The 22,668-nt window shown below is 48.0% G+C and overlaps 1 protein-coding gene across 2 annotated transcripts; it reads left to right on the top strand.

The window, feature by feature from the left end:
• Window positions 1-163: 163 nt before the first annotated feature.
• Sync (syncoilin, intermediate filament protein) lies at window positions 164-22,652 on the top strand. 2 transcript variants are annotated; one of them, XM_040756564.1, is made up of 5 exons: window positions 164-377; window positions 5,134-6,286; window positions 16,202-16,326; window positions 16,492-16,547; window positions 21,024-22,652. In XM_040756564.1, the coding sequence occupies exons 1-5, from the start codon at window positions 328-330 to the stop codon at window positions 21,032-21,034; spliced, it is 1,395 nt and encodes a 464-aa protein (XP_040612498.1). In that variant the 5' UTR covers window positions 164-327; the 3' UTR covers window positions 21,035-22,652. The 2 variants fall into 2 exon arrangements, with proteins under 2 accessions (XP_040612498.1, XP_040612497.1); XM_040756563.1 differs by lacking the exon at window positions 21,024-22,652 and having other exon boundaries at window positions 16,492-16,904.
• Window positions 22,653-22,668: the final 16 nt, after the last annotated feature.

The raw sequence follows: 22,668 nt of genomic DNA, 5'->3' as shown, positions 1-22,668 counted from the left end.
CCCGCCTCCTGCACAGCCCCCTCCTCTCCTCGCCAAGCAACCCCGGCCAGAATGAAAGGTGGAGAGAAGGTTCCGGAAGCGCCTCTGGGCCGCCCCTCATCCCACCCCACCCCAACCCCCCATCCCCTCCCACCCTCTCCCCGCCCCCCCTGCGGCCCGCGCCCTCCTCCCGCGGGAGATGGTCCGGGCCAAGTGGGCGCGTCCGGCCCGGGTCGCCGGGATCTGGTGTCGGCTGCAGCTGACAGTGCGGCGGACGCGGGCACCGGCACAGCCGCCGGCAGGGCCGGCTATTAATAACGCTCCGGGCGAGCCCGGGGTCGGGCAGTCATGGCCAGTCCGGAACCCCTGCCCGGCGGGGACGGCGCCCGGGCTGCGAGGTAGGATCCTCCAGGGCCCGTATCGCCATCCAGGAGGAGAGGGGGTGCTAGGTGGGCTCCCATCCCCAACCCGCGGCCCCCTCCTCCTCACTGTGGGTGGTGGTCCCGCCCGGGTGTGGCATGGGGCGGAGCCACCCGGGGAAGGGAGCCGGGAGGCCTTGGCGTCGGGACCTGACACCTCCGGTGGTCTGTGGTATTTTGTGAGTCTCCTTCCACGGGCTGCGTGAGCATTAGTTCTTTTCAGGCTAGCAACCTGTCAAAATTTACTTGGCTCAACTGACCAAGGATAGTATAAGTTTTATTTTTATTTTCCTTTATTTCACATTCACTTGTTCTTGGGGCAAGGGAGAAACCATTTGAGAATTCACTGTATCTGAGCCACTCGGTGCAGGGTTGGGCACCTGCCAGCTTGAAGAGTCTTCAGCCAGCTTGTTCCTCCTGGTGTGACTTGGGTGGAGGCCTATAGAGAGACTGTTCTCCTAACCCGGCAGCCGTCCACCTTGGGCCTTACCACTGGTGATTATGGAGTCGTTCTGCCCCAAGTCATACTGTGGCCCAGGGACTTCCCAGTGTCTCAAATTGTGGGAATACTTCCTGGTGCCCTCTGTTGTCACGTGTGAAGGTAAAGTTACACTGGATCTTAACACATACGTTTTGCCTGAATTGTCCACACACATACTAACGAGCTTGAAGTCAGGCACAAGCTCTTGTTCGCATGATGTCACACACACACATCCAGTCACAGTCTGATGGACAGTGTTAAGGAGTTGGCCAAGTCCTCTGGGGACAGGACAGAGTGGCGGTGGCGCTGAGGTCAGGGGCTGCTGCTGAACACTCCCTCTCTGCTTGGCCTCCTGTAATCTGCTTCTTTGCCAGCTCAGTAGAGAAGCAGCTAGCTGAGGACCACATCTGGCACCAGGGTGGCGTGGCAGCCCAGCCTGGAAATCAGGAGGCCTGGTTCTATACCTTAGACCTGCCACTTGACCTTGGACAAATTTCCCCTCGACTTCAGTTGGTTTTTGCTTGCCTTCCAAGGGCCACACACTAGGGCACAGACAACTAGTCTTGTCCTCAGGATGTCCACTCTCATTCAACGGACATGTGTGCTTCCGTAAGGCAAAGCCACTGTTCCTGAAGATGGGCTACTTTCAGAATGTCATGAGGACACAGTGGGTCTTGTTTTAGATATGGTACAGAGTGGATAGAGTTGGACAGTGATTAGACATTTGCTAACTAAACCAATTTTTTTTTCCTGGGCTGGGAAATGAACCTAGTACTTCTCTATATGCTAGACAAGTGTTGCCCCTCTCAGCCTCACCTCCTGACCCCATCCCCAGCCCTACACCCCCCTTAGCACTACAACCCCATCACCACCTGGACCCTAGAAAGATGTTCTGAGCCAGTGGTGGTGGAATGTGCATTTAATCCCAGTGCTCCAGAGGCAGAGGCAGGTGGATCTCTGTGAGTTTGAGGTCAGCCTGGTCTACAGAGCGAGTTCCAGGACAACAAAGGCCACACAGAGAAACCCTGCCTCGGAGAAAGACAGACAGACAGACAGGAAGGGAGGGAGGGAAGGAGGGAGGGAGGGCAGGAGGGCAGGAGGGAGGGAGGAAGGGAGGAAGGGAGGGAGGAAGACAGACATTCTGATTGGGATGTTCCAAACCTTCTTTTAGGCCTATGCCTCGCCTTGGACAGAGGGCTTGGCTCTGTGCTCTTCTGTGGTACCTCAGGTTGCTTTCCAGGCTTTGCACTCTGGCTTGCTAGTCTCTGCACTGGGCGTAACAGCCAACAGTTTACAAGTGAGCATCCATGCAAGTGCTTAGAACAGTGTCTTGAACGCGGTTAAGTCATTCCCAGGAGGAGCACGATGCAAAGGCCATCAGCTGGGAAGGCGGGAACTCTGGCAGAGCAGGACAGGTGGGCCTGCCTGCCCCAGCAGGTGCTCCTTCCTGGTGCCAGGAATTCTGCCCTCTCTGGTAGCTCTAGTTAGTGTTTTTAGGCAGATTGGTATTTAGGAAGTTGCATTCTTCAGCTAGATCCTTCAGATATTGTGGGCCTTGAGTAGGAGGTGTAAAAAGTTACCACATGTTCTGGGTTGTCAGGTGCTGGGGGCGTTGCAGGGGTGATGTGAGATGAGGCTAAAAATGGTGAGGTAGGGCCACCTCTTTATAACTCTGAGCATGGTGACGCATGTCTGTAGTCTCAGCCCTTGGGAGGCTGAGGCAGGAGGATTGTTAAGACTTCCAGGCTTGGGACTGGAGAGAAGGCTCAGCTGTTAAGGGCACTTGTTGTTCTTCCAGAGGACCTGGATTGGGTTCACAGCTCCCATGTGGTGGCTCACAGCCACTCATAACTCCAGTTCCAGGGGATTGGAGGCCTTCCTTTTGCTTGTTAGTTTTTGTTTTTGTTTTTCGAGACAGGATTTCTCTGTGTAGCCCTAGCTGTCCTGGAACTCCCTCTGTAGACCAGACTGGCCTCAAACTCAGAGATCCAACTGCCTCTATCTCCTGCGTACTGGGATTAAAGATGTGTGCTACCACTGCTCAGCGGCAGTGGGTTTTGTTTTTATTTATTTGGTTTTAGATTCAATTTTTAAAATTTATTTTTGGGCCAGGTAGTGGTGGGGCATGCCTTTAATCCCAGCACTCGGGGCAGAGGCAGGTGGATCTCTATGAGTTTGAGGTCAGCTTGGTCTACAAAGCTGCAGAGAGAAACCCTGTCTCCAAAATGTTTTTTTTAAATTTTTGGCATACATGTTTTTATCTTATGTATATATTGCTTTGCCCGTGTGTGTATATGTGGAGCTTCTGGGACCCCTGCCTCCCCGGTGAGGAGCAGACTCTGATTCTCCCACTGATTTCTGTTCTGTTCTCCCTGCATGCCCTGAAGAGGGCACCAGATCTCATTATAGATGTCTGTGAGTCACCATGTGGGTGCTTGGAATTGAACTCAGGACCTCTGGAAGAGCAGGCAGTGCTCTTAACCTCTGAGCCATCTCTCCAGCCCCCTGTTCTTGGTATATATGTGGGGAGGGGCACATGAGGCCAGAAAGGATGTCATATTTCTTTGAACTGAAGTTACAGGTGCCTGTGAACCACCATAAGGATGCTGGGAACCAAACTTTGGGTCCTGTGCAAGAGCAGCGTCACTTTTCACTGCTGAACCATGCATTCAGCATCCCCTTTAATTATTTACTTATTTATTTGGGGTGTGTGTATGTGTGTGAGTGTGTGAGGGTGAGAGAGGTGTGTGTGTGAATGTGTGTGTGAGTATGTATGTAGGGAAAAGGGACCAGCCGAGCATAGCCAAAGAAACACACTTTGGCTCTGCAACCAGAACCAAAGAAATGTACCCTGACCCTGAAAGCAGTGCCAAAGAAACACACTTTGTTCCTGGAATCAGAGCCAGTGAAAGAAATGCACCCTGGCCCTAAAACTAGAGCCAAAAGGCTAAAAAGGACCAGTGAAAGAAACAAACTTTGGCCCTGAAACCAGAGCCAAATCTGACCCTAACCCTGTGCAGAAAACTAAGCAATCCTGGAGCAGGAGCTCTAGCCAATCTGAGCTCAGTATTAAAATCTGACCAATCCCTACCCTGGAAGCCCTATATAAACCCTGTGTCTGTTCAGCTTGTGGCTGTTCGTGCTACTCGGCTGTCCTCTGTCTCTCTGGCAGAGGGTAACCACTCTCCTGGATTCTTGCTTCCCAATAAACCCCTTGGATGAGCTTCCGGTGAAGATCTTCTTTTGCAATGGAACAGAGACGACCCTGGACAGAGCAGAGCAAGCAGGGCTGTAACACTTTTGCTGGGGAAATTTCCCCTGGCAGAGCAGAGTTGTTACACTCAGCTCTCCACTCTCCTGGGAGCAGAGCTGAACTGTAGCAACGTCACCTGGGAAACCTTCTGCAGGAGCAAAACTGCTACACTGGGCAAACATCCCCAGCTGGAAGACCGGCTCCTGCCAGAGCAGAGCGGATACACTGGGGAAGCCTTTCCTGAGGCAGGACTGTAAGCTGCTAAGCTTACTACAACCTGTGGTAGTCCTTGGCTGCCGAGCTCCAAGATACCTTTCCATCTGAGCTGTGTAACACTCAGTATTCTGTGACTCTCTAGTGCCAGAATACCTGTCCCACCCGATCCGTCCAAAATGCCTATAATGTCTGTGTGTGTATGTGTATGAGTGTGTCCTCAAGTGCATGCGCATGTATGTGTGTGCAAGGGTGCGTGTGCGTGCACTCCTGGGTAGAAATTGGTTCTCTCCATTTGGACACCAAGGATCTAACTCAGTTTATCAGACTTGGTGGCAAGTGCCTTTATCTGCTGAGCCACTCCCTGACCCCCTTGTGTGTGGGGGCACAGATTCTCATGAAACCGGGTTGACCTCAAAGTCACCAAGTGGCTGAGGCTGGCCTTAAATTCCTGACCCCCTCCCTCCACCTCCTGGGTGCTGGGTTTGCAGCATGCACTATCAAGTTTGTCTCTCCTTGTTTTTCTAAGACAGTCTTTCTGTGTTGTTCCTTGGATGCGCTGTGTAGAACCGTGGAACACTGAGCTGTATCTGAGTGAATTTCCTGCTCTTGAAGTGGCTGGGCAGAAACTAGCCAGTGATGTCATCAGCTGTGTGTGCAAGAGGAGGCGGATGGGAAGGGAGTGGGTAACAGACTGAGGACCTACTGCAGCTAGCCCTGGGGTGGAGGCCCTGTTACCACATCAAGGGGCACAGCTGGGCTTTCACTGTCCATCACCTCTCTTGCAGGGAAGCAGGTACAGAGACCAGTTCTCTTCAGGACCCCCAATCCCCGAAGGAGACCATGACTGTTAACCCAGAGGCCACTTTATCTTTGGAGGGGACTGTGAACCTTGATGACATTCTCTATCTGGGGGACTCGGGGGACTTTGAAGAGAGTCTCTACGTGGAAGAGTTTGAGAAGCCGGAGGAGATGCTATTTATCGAAGAATCTAGGCAGCCAGAGGAGGCTCTGCACCTGGAAGAGCCTGCAAGTCCAGAGGAGACCCGGCTTGTGGAGGATCCTGTGAAGACAGAGGTACAATGTTCAGAGAAGCCTGTGGAGCCTGCTAAGAGCCTAAGCCCAGAGCAGACTGCTTGTGAGAGAGAGATGGTGGTCCTGGAGGAAGGCCTTCCAGCTCCACCGAATCCCAGCACAGAGGAGGACCTCAGTGGCGAGGACCTGGAGCTGCTGGAAGGCCGATTCCAGCAGTGTGTACAAGCTGTATCCCAGCTGGAAGAGGAGAGGGACCAGCTTATCCACGAGCTTGTGCTGCTCCGGGAACCAGCCCTGCAGGAGGTACAGCAAGTCCACCAGGACATCCTGGCTGCCTATAAGCAGCATGCACAGGCGGAGCTGGAGCGGGATGGCCTCAGGGAAGAGATCCGGATGGTGAAGCAGAAACTGTTCAAGGTGACCAAGGAATGCGTGGCCTACCAATACCAGCTGGAGTGCCGCCAGCAGGACGTGGCTCAGTTTGCCGATTGCAGGGAGGCGCTGAGCACCCAGGCAGCCCAGCTCTCGGGAGAACTGACCCAGCTCCGAGATGCCTACCAGAAACAGAAGGAGCAGTTGCAGCAACAGCTCGAAGCATCCCCAACCCAGAGCGACGGGCACTTCCTGCAGGAGAGTCGGAGGCTGTCGACGCAGTTTGAAAACCTCATGGCCGAGAGCCGCCAGGGCCTTGAAGCGGAGTATGAACCTCAGCTGCTGCGGCTCCTGGAGAGGAAAGAGGCAGGGACCAAAGCTCTGCAGGACACTCAAGCGGAGATCCAAAAGATGAAGGAGGCTCTGAGACCCCTGCAAGCAGAGGCCCGGCAGCTCCACCTTCAGAACAGGAACCTGGAGGACCAGATCACGCTCGTGAGGCACAAACGCGACGAAGAGGTTCAACAGTACAGGGTAGGCCTGTGGGCTCTGTGAGAGGCAGAGTTTGACCATGTAGTCCAGGCTGGCCTGGACACCTTGAGGAACTTGATACTCTTCCTGCCCCAGCCTCGGAGTGCTGGGATTATAGGTGTGTGCCACCACAGTCAGCAGAAGTGACATCTTTTAGGTGAATGGAAGTCTGATGACTTTTTTTTTCCTTCCAAGACAAATTTTCTCTGTGTAACCCTGGCTTGTCTTGGAACTCACCCTGTAGACCAGGCTGACCTCACAGAGACCCACCTGCCTCAGCCTCCTGAGTGTTGGGATTAAAGGTGTGACCACCATGCCCAGATAGACCTAATGTCTTTGGGACTGGAGTTACCATTCACTGTGAAAAAAGAACCTGTTCTTGGGCCCACTAACTTGTTCTTCCCCCGGGTCCTGCATTAATTTCATTTAGTTAAGGCCAGTGTTAGGATTTGACCAGTGTTTGTATTCTTGGTTTACACAGCTCTTCCTGTGTTTGGGTCTCACGCTTGTTAGGCAAGTACTCTATCACTAATATCCTCTCCCCACCCCCTTTTAAAAAATCTTATTAATGTCGAGCAGTGGTGGCGCATGTCTTTAATCCCACCATTCAGGAGGTTGAGGCAGGAGGATCTCTGTGAGTTCAAGGCTGCCTGGTCTATAGAGTGAGTTCCAGGACAGCTATGTGCATGTAGTACCCGAAGAGGCCAGGAGAGGGCGATGGATTCCCCTGAATCTGTGGTTACAGATGATTGTGAGCTACCATGAGGGTGCTGGGAACTGAACTCAGGCCCACTGCAAGAACAGCAAGCCCTCTTATCCCCTTGAGCTATCTCTCTAGCCGCCATACCAGGCTGACAGTTAATTTTACTCTTGGTTTATATAGCTCTGGGGAGGGGGCAGGGCTTCACCCAATGCTAGGCAAGCTTTCTACCATGGAGCTTTACCTACAATCCTCTTTTTTTAATACATTTTTAAGATTTATTTATTTTATGTACATGGTACTCTACATGTATTCCTGCATGCCAGAAGAGGGTGTCAGATCTCATTACAGATGGTTGTGAGCCACCATGTGGTTGCTGGGAATTGAACTCAGGGCCTCTGGAAGAGCAGTCAGTGCTCTTAACCTCTGAGCCATCTCTCCAGCCTCCCACAGTACTCTTTTTTTTTTCATATTGAAAGTTTTATTGAGGGGGAGGTAAGAAAAGAGGTAAAGAGACACAGAGAGAAGACAGAAGAGAGGAGGGAGACAGGAAAAGTCCTGTCTGCCCTAGAGGAACAGCGGGAAAGAGACCACAGTCCTCTTTTTACTTAAGACAGGGCCTAATTTGACTAGGTTAGTCTTGAACTCACTCAGTAGCTCAGGCAGGCCTTGAATGTGAGATCTCCCTGCTTCAGCCTCTCATGTAGCTAGGATTGCAAGCCTGTGCTACCAGGGTACAGTGGGCTCTCAAACCTGGCTTGGATTCTTAGGTTTTTATAGACAAAGAAACTGGGGTTCAGTAAGGTAGTTTGAACCTGTGCCTGCCCAGCCCTAAGTACTTCAGTGTCCCTTTCACGGAAGCCTTTTCTAATTCTAACTGAACAGTGAATCCGCTTGGCTGTAGGGAGAGCTAGAGAGGCTGAGTGCAATGAGGTCACCCCCTCTACCGGGCATGCTCACCCTCAGGTACCACCTGGCCACCCTCCACCTTAGAGCTGCCCAGGGTTTGGGATGGAGTCTCTGCATTTTCCTTTTTTGTACATGTCACCATATCCGTTGTATCCCGAGTTATTTCTGATTAAGTGTGAGCCAGTTCTAACCCCATTTTAGAAGAGTAGGATATAAATACTGAGTGGATAAACAATTACGTCTGCCACTGCAGACTGGGCGTGCAGAAGGTTGGGGCTATCTTTACTTATCTCCTTTTATTCCCTGCTGAGCAGCCTAGGGGCCACATGAGGCAAATGCTCAGTTAAGTGTTGCTAGGCACGCTGAGGAAGATTCCACGGGACCTTTCACAGCAGGCTTTTGTTTTATTCTCAGACACGGTCTCAAGTAGCCCAGACTGGCCTCAAAGTAAATGTGACCTGAAGTTCCTGACATTCCTGTCTCCCTCCAGTGCGCAGTCCTTTAGCTTGTCATCCTCCTGCCTCAGCCTCCCAAATTCTGGGAGTATAGACATGCACCATCGTGTCTAACTTGCTACTTTTGCCTTTTAAAACCTATATTTTCTTGGATACACTTAAAATTGCATATCTTTCCCTCAAGAGAAATCTTGAAAATGGCTGCATTCAGTTTACTGAGTATTTTACTGCAATATTTATGATTTTTCAAAAGATTTTATTTTTACTTATTTGTTTTTTGGTATTTCAAGACAGGGTTTATGTATAACTGTGGCCGTCCCGGAACTCACTCTGTAGACCAGGCTGACCTTGAACTCACAGAGATCTGTCTGCCTCTGCCTCTCCAGTTCTGGAATTAAAGGCGAGCCACTATGCCCAGCTAAAATTTTATTTTTAATTATATGTATTGTTTGGTTATATGCACATGAATGCAGGGGCCCTCAGAAGCTAGAGGCATGGGATCCCCTGGGAGCTGGACTTATAGGTGGTTGAGAGCTACCTGATGTGGGTTCCAGGAATTGAAGTCAGGTCCTCTGCAAGAGCCATCTCTCTGGCCCTCGATATGCTGTTTTGGAGTACATGCTGTAGAGTACATGCTGGCCTCAGACTCCGTTCTCCTGTCTCAAACTCCACTGCTAAGGTTTCAAGGGCTAGACCACCATGCCTAGCTCCAAATTCTTTTTTTCTCAAAGGGCTCCTAAACAGTGTTTGACAGACTCTCCTATTTCATTCTGGTTACGTTTCAAGGGTGCTCTGGAATTTCTCAGGCTGGGCCTGCACTCTTAGAGTCGGTTTGCCGACATATCCACCTCCATCATCTGTCCATTCACAGTTTCTAAGCGTCTAGTATGAATCAGGCTAAGATGCTGGCAAGAGAGACAGGAAATAATCGGGCATGAGGTGCTGCTGCTCTCCCAGTTTGCAGCCTGGGAGAGATGCCAGACAAAATGAACATTTTCATAAAATGTAAACATCATGCTAAAGAGGCTTCCTAAGTTGGGGATGTAGCTCAGTGGTAGAGCGCTTGCTTGGCATGCACACGCCCTGGGCTTGACCTCTGGTACTGCACACACAGAAGGAGAAAAATGAGGCCTGAGATGGTGACATGCGCCTTTAATGCCAACATGCAAAGGCAGGTGATCTCTGAATTCGAAGCCAGCCTGGTCTATATAGTGGGTTCTAGCCGAGGGTCCCCCCCACCACCAAAAATGCTTGATTTGAGATGGTCAAATACGAAAGTCTTAGACTCAGTGTAATATGAAGTTTGAAGTGAACACACCTCGATGTGCTAAGCAGTGGGACAGCAGTAGGAACGACTCTGTATACATGAAGCAGGTATGCTCACTCCTGCCTGGGGGAGCAAGGGATGGCAGAAGATTATCAATGGCTATTACGTACTTAGAGTTCTCATTACTTCTTACACCTCCGGGAGGTATGACATGTTTGCACACTGAGAGGGGAGGCAGAGAAGCCATCTGTTTAGTGTTCTGCAGTTCCAGAGTGATGGCCTGGGGATGTCACCAAGTGATGTAAGCACGTCCACTCTCTCCACGCAGCGTTGCAGTTAGGCCTTGGATGAGTTCACCGAATGATTAAGTACAAGTATTCCAGGCAGAGGGGACAGCTCATCGGAGAGCATGGGAAGTGAAGTCAGCGTGGCTGAGTCGTAAGGAACGAAGAGACAGACAGGGTGGAGTGGTAGATGTAAATAATTTTCCATCAGTGATTTCCTTTTTTGGTGTGTATGCCTGTGTGTAGGTATGCTCGCCTGTACATGCTGAGAGGCCAGGGTGACCCCCTCTGTCACTCTCCACCTTGTTCCTTCGAGAGATTCCTTACTGAACAAAAAAACCAAGCGATTAGTAGCCAGCGCCACTCCCACCCAGTGTTAGGCCTACAGATGTGTGTGGTCACATTTGAGCTTGTTGTAAGAGCTCTGGGGATTTGAACTCATGCCTCATGCTTCCACACCAAGTACTCAGCTGCTGAGTCATCTTCTTCACCCAAGTTTTCATTGAAGTCGCAGACCCCCTTCCCTGTCTACTCCAAATACTCTATTTAAAAGATGGGTCTGGAGAGATGGGTCATAGATTGAGAGCACTGACTGCTCTTCCAGAGGACCTGATTTCAATTCCCAACAACCACACAGTAGCTCACAACCATCTATAATGAGATCTGGTGCCCTCTTATGCCCTGCAGGCATACATATAGGCATAACACTATATACATAATAAATAAATAAATCTTAAAAAATTTTTGACAGCCAGGCAATGGTGGTGCACACCTTTAATACCAGCACTTGGTAGACAGAGGCAGGTGGATTTCTGAGTTTGAGAACAGCCAGGGCTACATAGAGAAACCCATGTCTCAAAAAAACCAAACCAAAACAAAACAAACAAAACAAAAACAAAAAACCCCAAAACTTCTTTGCTGATTTCTTGTTTGTATATCATACATTTTGATCACAATCATCCTCTCCCTTTTCTTCCCTGACTTATGCCAGCCCCTCCCTCATTCCTGTTTTTGCTTTTGTAAACGTCTGTTTGACACACGGCAGTGTGGAGTGCCAGGAAGGGTACTTTAGTCTGGCCTTCTGGGGTTTCACAGGGAAGAGCCTGTGTCTAAGGAAAGTAGCCATAATGAGGGGTGAGCTTAGAGCCAACTGCTAATCCTGGCTCCACTCCCTCAGGTAAAACAGGATCCAACGGCCAAGAGGCAGTAAAGTGGAATTTCTGGGGCTGGAGAAAGGCCGGTGGCTGAGAAGCTTGCTGCTCTTCCAGAGGTCATTCCCAGTATCTGCACAGGGCAGTTTACACCGGCCGTAACCCTGCTCTGAGGGATCCACATCCTTTTCTGACAGCCTAGACACTGCATGCACATGTACACACATTGAGGGTTACACGAATATGCATTATTTTTAAATTTTATTTATTTTTTATTTTTAAAAATATTATTATTGCTGGGTGATGGGTGGTGGCGCATGCCTTTAATCCCAGCACTCAGGAGGCAGAGGCAGGCGGATCTCTGTGAGTTTGAGACCAGCCTGGTCTACAAGAGCGAGTTCCAGGACAGCCTCCAAAGCCACAGGGAAACCCTGTCTTGAAAAACCAAAAAAAATTATTGTTATTGTTATTATTATTATTATTTTGGTTTTTTGAGATAGGGTTTCTCTGTGCAGCTTTGCCTGTCCTGGAACTTGCTCTGTAGACCAGGCTGGCCTTGAACTCACAGTGATCTGACTGCTTATTTTTTTATGTATACGATGTTCTGCTTACATGTATGCCTGCCTGCATGTGTGCCTGTCTGCCAGCAGAGGGCACCAGATCTTATTATAGATGGTTGTGAGCCACTATGTGGTTGCTGGGAACAGAATTCAGGATCTCTGTAAGAGCAACCAGTGCTCTTAACCTCGGAGCCATCTCTCCAGTCCAGAGTACACATTATATTTTTCAAAAATAGGATTGATGGTCAGTTCACAGGTTGCATCAAGTGAGTTATTATTTGTAAAGCTCTTACAGTGTTGCCAGGCTCATAGCTATACAGTAATTTTTTGTCTGCTTGTTTGTTTGTTCTGGTTCTCTGTATTGCTTTGGAGGCTGTCCTGGAACTCACTCTGTAGACCAGGCTGGCCTCAAACTCACAGAGATCCTCCTGCCTCTGCCTTCCAGGTGCTGGGATTAAAGGTGTGCGCCACCACTGCGGAGCTGACTTTGGAGTTTATTAAAGTATATTGATGGGCTGGAGAGATGGCTCAGTGGTTAAGAGCACTGACTGCTCTTCCAGAGGACCTGGGTTCAATTCCCAGCACCTACATGGCAGCTCACAACTGTCTGTAACTCCAAGATCTGACACCCTCACACAGACATACATGCAGACAAAACATTAGTGTACATTAAAAAAAAATTAACATAGATGTTAACCAAGCCCAGTATGGTGGCTCACATCTTTAATTCCAGCACTTGGAAGGCAGAAGCAGGTGCCTGGTCTACATAGTGACCCTAGATATTAAGCATGAGGGTTAAGAGAAAGTACTTGGAGAAAAAGACATTAGAGAGTGAGTTATTGGTTTGTTTTGCTCCTCCTGCCTTAGTATCTCATATGCTGAAATTACAGGGGTGAGTCATCATGCTCAGCGTTAACATTTCCCTTTGACCCAAGTCTTCTTGTGAAGTCAGAATTAGAGTAATAAGGAACAGAAATAGACTATGGCCAAAGGAACCACTGTAGAGGGAGACACTCACAGAGTGACTGGACAGAGAGACACTGTCTCAACTACATGTTTAGGTAGGCTTTATTCTCTATTTCCTAAATATTTGGTTTTTATTTATTTTTGAGATAGGGTCTCCGGCAAATACCTTTAATCACAGCACTCAGGAGGCAGAAACATGCAGATTTCTGAGTTTGAGGCTGGTCTGGTCTACAGAATGAGTTCCAGGATGACCAGGACTACACAGAGTAACCCTGCCTCGGAAAAACCAAAGCTAAACCAAACACTGAGCTATTTCCCCAGTCACACTACCTTTACCCTTCCTTTAATAACAGTCTACTTAGCCTTGGCTGACCAGGAATTCACTATGTGGATCAGGTGACTCCACCCACCTGCCCCTGCTTCTCCATAAAGGTGCTGGCCTGGGGTGGTGGAGTCTCTGGGTAGCTAGACTGGAGAGAGCCTCCAACACCTGCTTGTCTCTGTCTCCCGGCACTGGGATTGTAAACGCGTCACCAGTGTTTTCCCCATGCTTCTGGGGACTAACTGAGGTGCTCATACTGTGTGGCCAGCGCTTTACTGACTAAGCAATTTCCATATATATATATTTTTTTCTTTTGCCTTTTTTTTTTTGAGACAGGTTCTCTGCATAGTTTTTTTTTTGGTTTTTCGAGACAGGGTTTCTCTGTCCTGGAACTAGCTCTTGTAGACCAGTCTGGTCTCGAACTCACAGAGATCCGCCTGCCTCTGCCTCCCGAGTGCTGGGATTAAAGGCGTGCGCCACCAACGCCCGGCTTGGTTCTCTGCATAGTTTTATCTGTCCTGGAATTCACACTATGTGGAGCAAGCTGGTATTGAACTCACAGAGCTCTTCTGGGGTTAAAGGTGTGTGCCACCATACCCAGCTATTTTAAAAATGGTTTTGAGATAGAGTGGGTGGGCTCCAGGCTGGCCTCCTAACGCATTGGATCAAGAGTGACCTTGGGTCTGGGTAACGGGCTGGGGTCCCATGCTGTCTTTATGTACCATGCAGCATCCCCCCACCCCAGCCTGTGCTTTTCCTTAATAAAACTGGGGCAGGTGTCGAAGTCTCCCTTCAGATGCCACATTCTTAGGTGGTCCCCCAGGCAGGACTGGGCACTAAAAAAAGATCTGATAATGTCGGTTAAAGGTGAGCGTCAGCACGTGTCCAGCATCACAGACAGATGTGCCTCAGTGCTATATCAAAGCTGACTCAGGTCAGAAAGCCTGCTAGTAATAGCTGTACCCACAGCAGATGCTTAGTATTTCTCAACTGCCCTTTACGGTCTTTCCTCCCCATAGCAACACCGTGTCCCCAGTGTCCCAACCTTGTTGAGACACGGTCACAGACAGACCAGGCTGGCCTGGGACTTGTGATTCTGCCTCACCTCCAAAATGCATGTACGGCCGCCACGATTTATGCAGTGCTGGGTGGGGGTGGGGTCAGAGCCAGGGCTTTGCGAACAAAAGGCACTCAACCCAGTGAGCTGCATCCCAGCTTCCCCGCCCTGGTCCTTCCAGGGTCTAAGCCAGATGTGCTGGACACGCTCCTTTATTGTCTGAGGGCTCAGGGTAGTAGAATACTCAATTGGTAGGTACTCTCAGCAGCACACATGCAAGCCATCATTATCCCATACTCATTTTTTAAAGACAGTCTTATGTAGTCCAGGCTAGCCTCAGATTCATCATGTAGCCAAGGATGGGATGGTTTATTGAACTTCAGAGGTCCTCTAGCATTCACTTTGAGAGTACTCACAGGCACCACGAGCCTAGCTCTTCAAACATTTCTCCTTTCAGTGCCGAGGGCTGTCAGGGTATAGGCATATGAGGCAAGGGTTCTACCACTCAACTACAACTCTAGCCCCTTTATTCAGGTTTGACTTTGGTTTTAGTTACAAAAGCACCTCAATAAATGAAGAACAGATAAGTCTTTAACACCTCCCAACCCATATAAAGTTAAAAATATCTTAATGTTTCTAAAAGAGAGTTATGAATTATGAGGAATATCAGCAACTGATATAGCACTAAGTTAATGTCAGACACTAAACCCCTGAATGCCCTTTTTCAGAAAGATTTACCCATTTTGTTCTTGCCTGCATGTATGTATATGCACATGTGTGCTTGGTCCCCATGGAGGTGAGAGAAGAGCATCAGATCGCCCAGACCTGGAGCCTGGAGCCTAGAACCTAGTTACCAATGGTTGTGAACCACTGTGTGATGCTGGGAACCCTAACAAACGTCCTTTGTGGGAGTAACGCGTGTTCTTTACAGCCGAGCCATCTCTCAAGCTCCACTTTCATTGTTGTCAACATTTAAGTAATAGTGATTGCTAATAAAGTTTCAAGTTGCCAGGCGGTGCCAGTACACGCCTCTAATCCCAGCGCTTAGGAGGCAGAGGCAGGCGGATCTCTGCGGCAAGGCCAGCCTGGTCTACAGAGTGAGTTCCAGGATAGCCAGGGCTACATAGAGAAACCCTGTCTCAGAAAAAAAGCAAAAAATAATAAAACTCCGGCATAGTTTTTTCTTTTTAAGTTTTTCGAGATAGGCTGGCCTAGAATTCAAGAGACCCACCTGCCTAAGCCTCTGGGGTTCTGGAATTAAAGGTATCTGACACTACTGTCCAGCATTTTCAAAGCTGTGTCACTTTGCCAAGATACTACCTCTCAGAACTTTTCTTTTTTTGGCTTTTTGAGGACAGGGATTTTCTATGTAGCCTTGGCTGTTTTGTGTGTTGGGATTAAAAGCATGAGCCTCAGAACTTCTTTCTTTCTTTTTCTTTTTTTGAAAGGAAGAAATCAAGGCTAAAAACTTTATTTCTTTATTAAGGGGGAATAAAGGAGGGGAAAATAAAGGAGGGGTGGCATGGAAAGGAATTGTTAGGAGAGTTAGTCTAGGGGAAGAGGAAATGCTATAGGGTTTTTTGTTTGTTTTTCAAGACAGGGTTTTTCTGTAGCTTTGGACTCTGTACGAGAACTCACTCTGTAGACCAGGCTGGCCTCAAACTCAGCGACCTGCCTGCCTCTGCCTTCTGAGTGCTGGAATTAAAGGCGAGCACTACCACCGCCCAGGAACAGGGTCTCTTATGTGTACCCCTGGCTGTCTTGGAACTCCATGCCTAGGGATCCTGAACTGTGCGGAATGACAGTCACCTGTGTGGTGTTTCATTTTCTGCCACTGGCCCTGGGGAGTTCTTGGGCTGTAATCCACCAGCCTCAGAGTCCTGCGAGCCTCAATATCCCACCCTTTGCCCAAAACTCCTGCTCCGACGCTTCGGATCTTGTTTCTTAACGTATCCTATGAAGGTAGTATCAATCTCAATACCGCTATAATATTCAATGATACAAGCTGGGCCTAGTGGCACACACCTGTAATCCCAGCACTCAGGAGGCAGAGGCAGGTGGATCTCTGTGAGTTCGAGGCCAGCCTGCTCTACAGAGCGAGTTCCAGGACAGCAGTCAGGGCTACACCGAGAAAACCTGTGGGGAGGGGGGGATCAAAGCAACCAATCAAACCCCGCGCAAGTGCTGTGTGTAGCAGATGTCAGGTGCTTATTGTGTCCCTCACAAATGCGTGGCCACTCTGTGCAGGAGCAGCTGGAGGAGATGGAGGAGAGACAGAGGCAGTTACGAAGTGGAGTCCAAGTCCAGCAGCAGAAGAACAAGGAGATGGAGCGGCTGAGGACCAGCCTTGCGGAAGAGCTTTCAACATATAAGTCAGTTTTCTCTGCTTCCCAAGACTCATCTACGATTGACTGAGGATGGTGGGAGGGCTCAGGGAATATTTTATTTAACGAAAGAAAACAAAGTCATTTGGGGGAAATGACTTTCAAATTGTGTCCACCCATGAACAGTTAGAAAACGGCTTTCTCTTTTTCAAGGGCTACGCTACCCAAGAGTCTGGAACAGGCTGATGGAGCTGAGGCCCAGTCCCAAGGTGATCTTTGTGGGTAGATGACAATGGTGTTTGCTGGTCGTCACTGCATTCCTAACAGTACTAATGCCTTATTCTGGGGAGCCTGTACCCTTGCTTGGGGTCCTCTTACCTCTATCTGCATTGTTACAGGCATGTGCCTCTATACCTGGTTATTTAAGCCCTTCTATTATTATTTTTAATGTAACCCACTATATAGCTGAAGCTGGCTTTGAATTCATGGCAGAACTCCTGGTCTTAGCCTCCCAAGTATTGCCTCTAAATTTATCAAATAACAAATAATTTAAGGATGGTGCATGTCTCAAATATACCTAAAGTCAAGCAGAATTGATTCGGAAATTAAAAAAAAGTTTTTCCACACATGGTTTCTTGTGTAACAGCCTTAGCTGTCCTGAAACTCTCTTTGTAGAGAGCAGGCTGGCCTTGAACTCAAAGAGATCTGCCTGCCTTTGCCTCCCAAGTGCTGGGATTAAAGGCACAAGAAAACTTTAATTTTTTTTTTTTTTTTTTGGTTTTTCAAGACAGGGTTTCTCTGTATTGTTTTGGAGGCTGTCCTGGAAATCACTCTGTAGACCAGGCTGGCTTCGAACTCACATAGATCTGCCTGCCTCTGCCTCCTGAGTGCTGGGATTAGAGGCGTGGGCCACCAACGACCGGCTGAAAACTTTAATTTTTAATGGGACTCAAAATTACATTTAGGATTTTGCTGAATCTCACCAGTAATTTTTTGAGACAGGGTCCCACCATATGTAGCTCTGGTTGACCTTGAACTCACAGAGGTCCACTTTCCTCTGTTTTACAAGTATTTGGGTTAAGGGTATGCACTACCATCTACCATGATCTTTGTTTTGTTTCTAGACAGGGTTTCTCTGTGTGACAGCTCTGACTGTCCTTGGAACTCACTCTGTAGACCAGGCTGGCCTTGAACTTTCTGAGATCCACCTGCCTCTGCCTCCCAAGTGCTCTGGTTAAAGGTGTCGCTACCACCACCACCTGGCAAGAACTTTCATATGATAGACCCATTATCTAGTGACCAGAGATGGTTCAGCAGTTAAGAGCACCGATGAGGACACAGGTTTGACTTCCAGAACTCACATGGCAACTCACAATAGTCTACAACTCCAGTTCTAGAGGATCTGATGCCCTCTTCTGGCCTTTGTAAGCACCAGGCACCGGCATCCAGGCAGGCATAACATTCGTTCATACATAAAAAGATATAGGGCTGGAGAGATGGCTCAGAGGTTAGGAGCACTGACTGCCCTTCCAGAGGTCCTGAGTTCAATCCCAGCAACCACATGGTGGCTCACAACCATCTGTAATGAGATCAGGTGTCCTCTTCTGGCATGCAGACATACATGGAGGCAAGATGTTGTGTTCATATTAAACAAATAAATCTTTAAAAAAAAAGATATAAAGCACACAAAATACAGGCTCTAGATAGACCCTTCCCCCAGCCCTAGCACTCAGTTTCCTTGGTACAGCACAAAAGACAACCCTGTTGTCAAACTAAGACTGACAAAAAGAGGCCAACATGAATAAATTACCTATAAAAAAAACAAAACATTGAGGGCTGGGCAGTGGTGGCACAGGCCTTTCATCCCAACACTGGAAGGCAGAGGCAGGTGGATCTCTATGCATTTGAGGCCAGTCTGGTCTACAGAGTGAGTTCCAGGACAGCTTCCAAGCCTACAGAGAAACCCTGTCTCAAAAAACAAAGAAAACATTGAGGATATTCCCAGAGCCCAAACTACTTAGTCAATATTTAAAATAATCAACAATCTTGTGCATTCATTTTTATGTCATAATGAATTTGTATGGGTACAGAGACCATGGAATGCAGAAGTTAAAGGCAGTTACAAACTGGCCCGTGTGGGTGTTGGGAACCAGACTCTGAGTCATCTGGAATATCAGTGTGTGCTCTTAACTGCTAACCCATCTTTCTCCTGCCCCTATGAATCCCTACTGTGGACTCATTCAGTAGTTGGGAAGCTTTAGGGCCTAGTATATATCTTCAACCAAACCACTCACGTCTACCTACTCAGAAAGTTGAAGCAGGAATATCACACATTCAAGTCTGCCTGGTTAAACTTGGAACCTGCCTCAAAGGGGCTGGGAGAATGTAGCTGAGTGGTAGGTTGTTTGCTTGGCTTCTATGGGGCCCTAGTTTAATCCCAAGTATTGAAAACAAAACACACACTCTCTAATGGATATAAGTCAGTAGTGAAGTACTTGTCCAGCATACATGTGACAGCAAGTTCTATAACCAGGCAGGAAAACAAAAACAAATGCAAGTTTGTCATAGTTGTATACAATACAGATGTCTATACTTTTTATGTTCTTCCCTAGTTGAATTTGGATAGAAACTGACAATTACCTCAACTCATTCTTTCTGTATGTTTGCGAGTTATAACCCTGCAATTGAGGACAATGATCTGATGACCATCTTTGTATGGATCGGAAAAGGATAACGATGAATCTAAACAAAGGATGAGGCTCAGTTAGTAGAGTGCATGTGTAGCACGAACAAATCCCTGGGTTCAAGTCCCAGCACTTCATAAACTGGTGATGGGGGCAAGAGCATAAGTTTAAGGCCATCCTTGGCCATTAAGAGTTCCAGGATAGCCGGGCGATGGTGGCACACGCCTTTAATCCCAGCACTCGGGAGGCAGAGACAGGCAGATCTCTGTGAGTTCAAGGCTGGGCTGGACCGATAGCCTCCAAAACAATACAGAGAAACCCTGTCTCGAAAAACCAAAAAAAAAAAAAAAAAAAAAAGTTCCAGGATAGCCTGACTAATGGACTTCCAGAAGATTGAAGTTAGAGATGACTCAGCACTTTAGAGCACTTGTTCTTGCAGCGGACCCAGATTTGATCCCCAAATCCCACAGGGAGGCTCACAACCACCCGCAATTCTAGTTCTGGGGCATCTGACACCCTTTTCTGGCCTCCTCAGGCACAGGCACATGTGCCAATGCCTGGCTTCACCTTGAATCTCTTCAGTCTGCCTTTAATCAGGCAGATCTCAGCGTTCCAGACCAGTCTGGTCTACAGAGCAAGTTCCAGGACAGCCAAGGCTACACAATAAAACCCTGTCTTGAAAAGCCGCCTCCCCCCAAGAAAAAGAACAAAAAGAACTTGTTGCTTTTGTTATCATTTTTATTTCATCTGCAGTGGTATTTTGCCTGTGTGTATGTGTGTGTGTGGGTGTCAGAACTCAGGGTTAGACAGTCATGAGCTCCATGTGGGTGCTGGGAATTAAACCCAGGTCTTCTGGAAGAACAGCCAATGCTCTTAACTGCCCAGTCATTTTTCCAGCCCCATTTGTTGCTTTTGTAAAGGAACCATAGTTCAGTTTCCATCATTTTCATTAACCAGTTTCCAACTCCTGTGACTCCAGCTCTAGGGAATACAGAGCCTCTAGCCTCCAAAGACAGACCCGGTACACACAGAAACAAAACTGAGGACTGGAGAGATGGCTCAGTGGTTACCAGCACTTGCTGGTCATGCAGGACTGCAGCTAAGTTCCCCACACCCATATGACAGCTCAAAACGCTAGTTCTAAGGGATCCAATGTCCCTTTCTGGCCTCCATGGGCTCCCCCCACTTACACACACCCCAACAAAAAAAAATCTAAAAACCAAGGAATACTAGGCACTATAATACCTGTATGAAATTAAGCTGGATAAAGACATTTTTGGTTAAGCTATCACAACGTACTGGTCTTGAACGTGCGGTCCTGCCTCAGTCTCCTGAGTGCTAAGCCTGTAGCAGTCTGCCACATGTCTGTTTTACTCCCTCATCCCACTGTCACACAGGTTACTATCTATTCTGTTGTCACATTTTAGCTAAGAATGGTGGAATACGACTTTAACCTCAACACTCAGGAGGCAGGTGGATCTCTGAGTTAATGGCCAACCTGGTCGACATAATCAACTTCAGGCCAGGCAAGGCTACATGGCAAAAACAAAAAATAAGCCTCACTGTAGAAATCTTTCCCCAGCCTACCCTAAGAAAATCTTGGAAGCTCATTGTTTTTTGTTTGTTTTGAGACAGGGTTTCTCTGTATTGTTTTAGAGGCTGTCCTGGAACTAGCTCTTGTAGACCAAGCTGGCCTCAAACTCAGAGAGATCCGCCTGCCTCTGCCTCTCCGGTGCTGGGACTAAAGGCGTGCGCCACCAACGCGTGGTGGAAGCTCATTGTTATATAATTTTCTGGTGTATGATTTTGGATTGTAGGAAGTGCAAACTTAAGTCAGAAGTTGGTGGCACACGCCTTTAGTCCCAGCACTTGGGAGGCAGAGGCAGGCGGATCTCTCTGAGTTTGAGGCCAGCCTGGTCTACAAGAGCTAGTTCCAGGACAGCCTCTAAAACAATACAGAGAAACCCGGTCTCAAAAAGCAAAAAAAGCAAAAACAAAACAAACAAACAAACAAAAAAAAAAAAGAAAGTGCAAACTTAACTATTTCTTTCAATCTTACAGGGACTGTTTAGCAATGTATGGCCGGATCTGTGACCCAGAACCAAAGTATTTATAACAAAGCACTACTAGATGGACTTTTCCTTGAACAGCAAAGAGTGCCAGCAGATGGCCAAGCAATTCACCCTGTGAAAATTACACACTGGTTGGCTGGAAACAGAAACCAGCCAATTTTATCTGGGTTCTTTGTGGGCTGCTGGTACTGATTTCAGTGCACTGTGGAATGGGAAATACGTCTCTCAGCCTTCATTGAACACTGGGTAAATGATGTATCACCACATGTTGCAATATGTGAAGATTATTTATTGCTTTGTGCTGACCCAAACCAAGATTATTTAAGGGAAAACAGTTGGGGTCAAAAGGCAGCCAATCTTTGCTATGTGGAGTCACAACTTGAATTCCTTTGTACTATCAGTATTAGATTTTAAATAACCCCTTTCACAAAGCTGTTTTTCCTTAACACCTGCACATACATAATTTACTCTTAAAAGTGGCAACATAGTCACTTCTATTTTTTTTTTTTGACACAGGGCCTCACATACATGGCCCTGAAATCACAGTGCTGAGATTAAAGGCTTGTTATTTTTATTTTTTTGAGACAAGGTCTCAAGTAGTCTAGGTGGTTTCTAATTGATGTAGGTCAGGATGACCTTGAATTCCTGATCTTGCCTCTAACCCCCCATCTACTGGGACTACAGGTGTAGTCACCAAGAGTGACCCAAACACCCTCCCCCCCCCTACACCCAGGGTATCACCATGTAATGATCTGATGTCTTAGAGGACCTGAAACTCACTGAAGTCCACCTGCCTTTGCCTCCAAGTACTGGGATTAAGTATATTATACCCGGCTTGATAATTTTTACTACACTAAAACAATGAGAACAAGAATCACTTTGGATTTGGATCCAACACTTCATTATTTAGACTTTCCAGACAATCAAATGGTTTTGGAGAGTTATCTAGTCAGTTCAAGCAAAGTCAGTCATTTTATCGGGTTATCAAATGTGATAAAGGCGCTCAGACTCTTAATTACTACTCTTAAAAAAAAAAGCAGGGGTGCTAGGTGTTGGTGGTGGCGCATATACCTTTAGTCCCAGCACTTGGGAAGCAGAGGCAGGTGGATCTCTGTGAGTTCGAGACTGGCCTGGTCTACGAGAGCTGGTTCCAGGACAGCTTCCAAAGCCAGAGAAACCCTGCCTTTGGGGGTGGGGAGAAAAAGCAAAATAGGGGTCCCAGTGAGAAACACTGGACAAACAAGCTTTCTGTAACGTCTGTAACAGTTCAACCTCCTTCAAATTTACACTCTGCCTTTTTTTTTTTTGGTTTTTCGAGACAGGGTTTCTCTGTGGCTTTGGAGGCTGTCCTGGAACTCGCTCGGTAGACCAGGCTGGTCTGGAACTCACAGTGATCCGCCTGCCTCTGCCTCCCGAGTGCTGGGATTAAAGGCGTGCACCACCAACGCCCGGCTACACTCTGCCTTAAGTTCTCTATCACACTGCCTTTGACATCTTGGAAACTTGTGTAACTCTCTAGGGAAGACTTCAAAACTATGTAATTTTACCAAGACTAGCTTGTGTACTGTTTGGTAATGCCTTCACTTTCTCTGGCGGGAGTAAAGTTCTCCTCTTTTTATGGTTCTGGGTCTATT

The sequence above is a fragment of the Mesocricetus auratus genome, unplaced genomic scaffold, assembly GCF_017639785.1.
Source record: "Mesocricetus auratus isolate SY011 unplaced genomic scaffold, BCM_Maur_2.0 Super-Scaffold_100014, whole genome shotgun sequence".
Taxonomy (NCBI): Eukaryota; Metazoa; Chordata; class Mammalia; order Rodentia; family Cricetidae; genus Mesocricetus; species Mesocricetus auratus.
The sequence above is the reverse complement of the archived record's forward strand: the minus strand, read 5'-3'. Positions and strand labels throughout refer to the sequence as shown.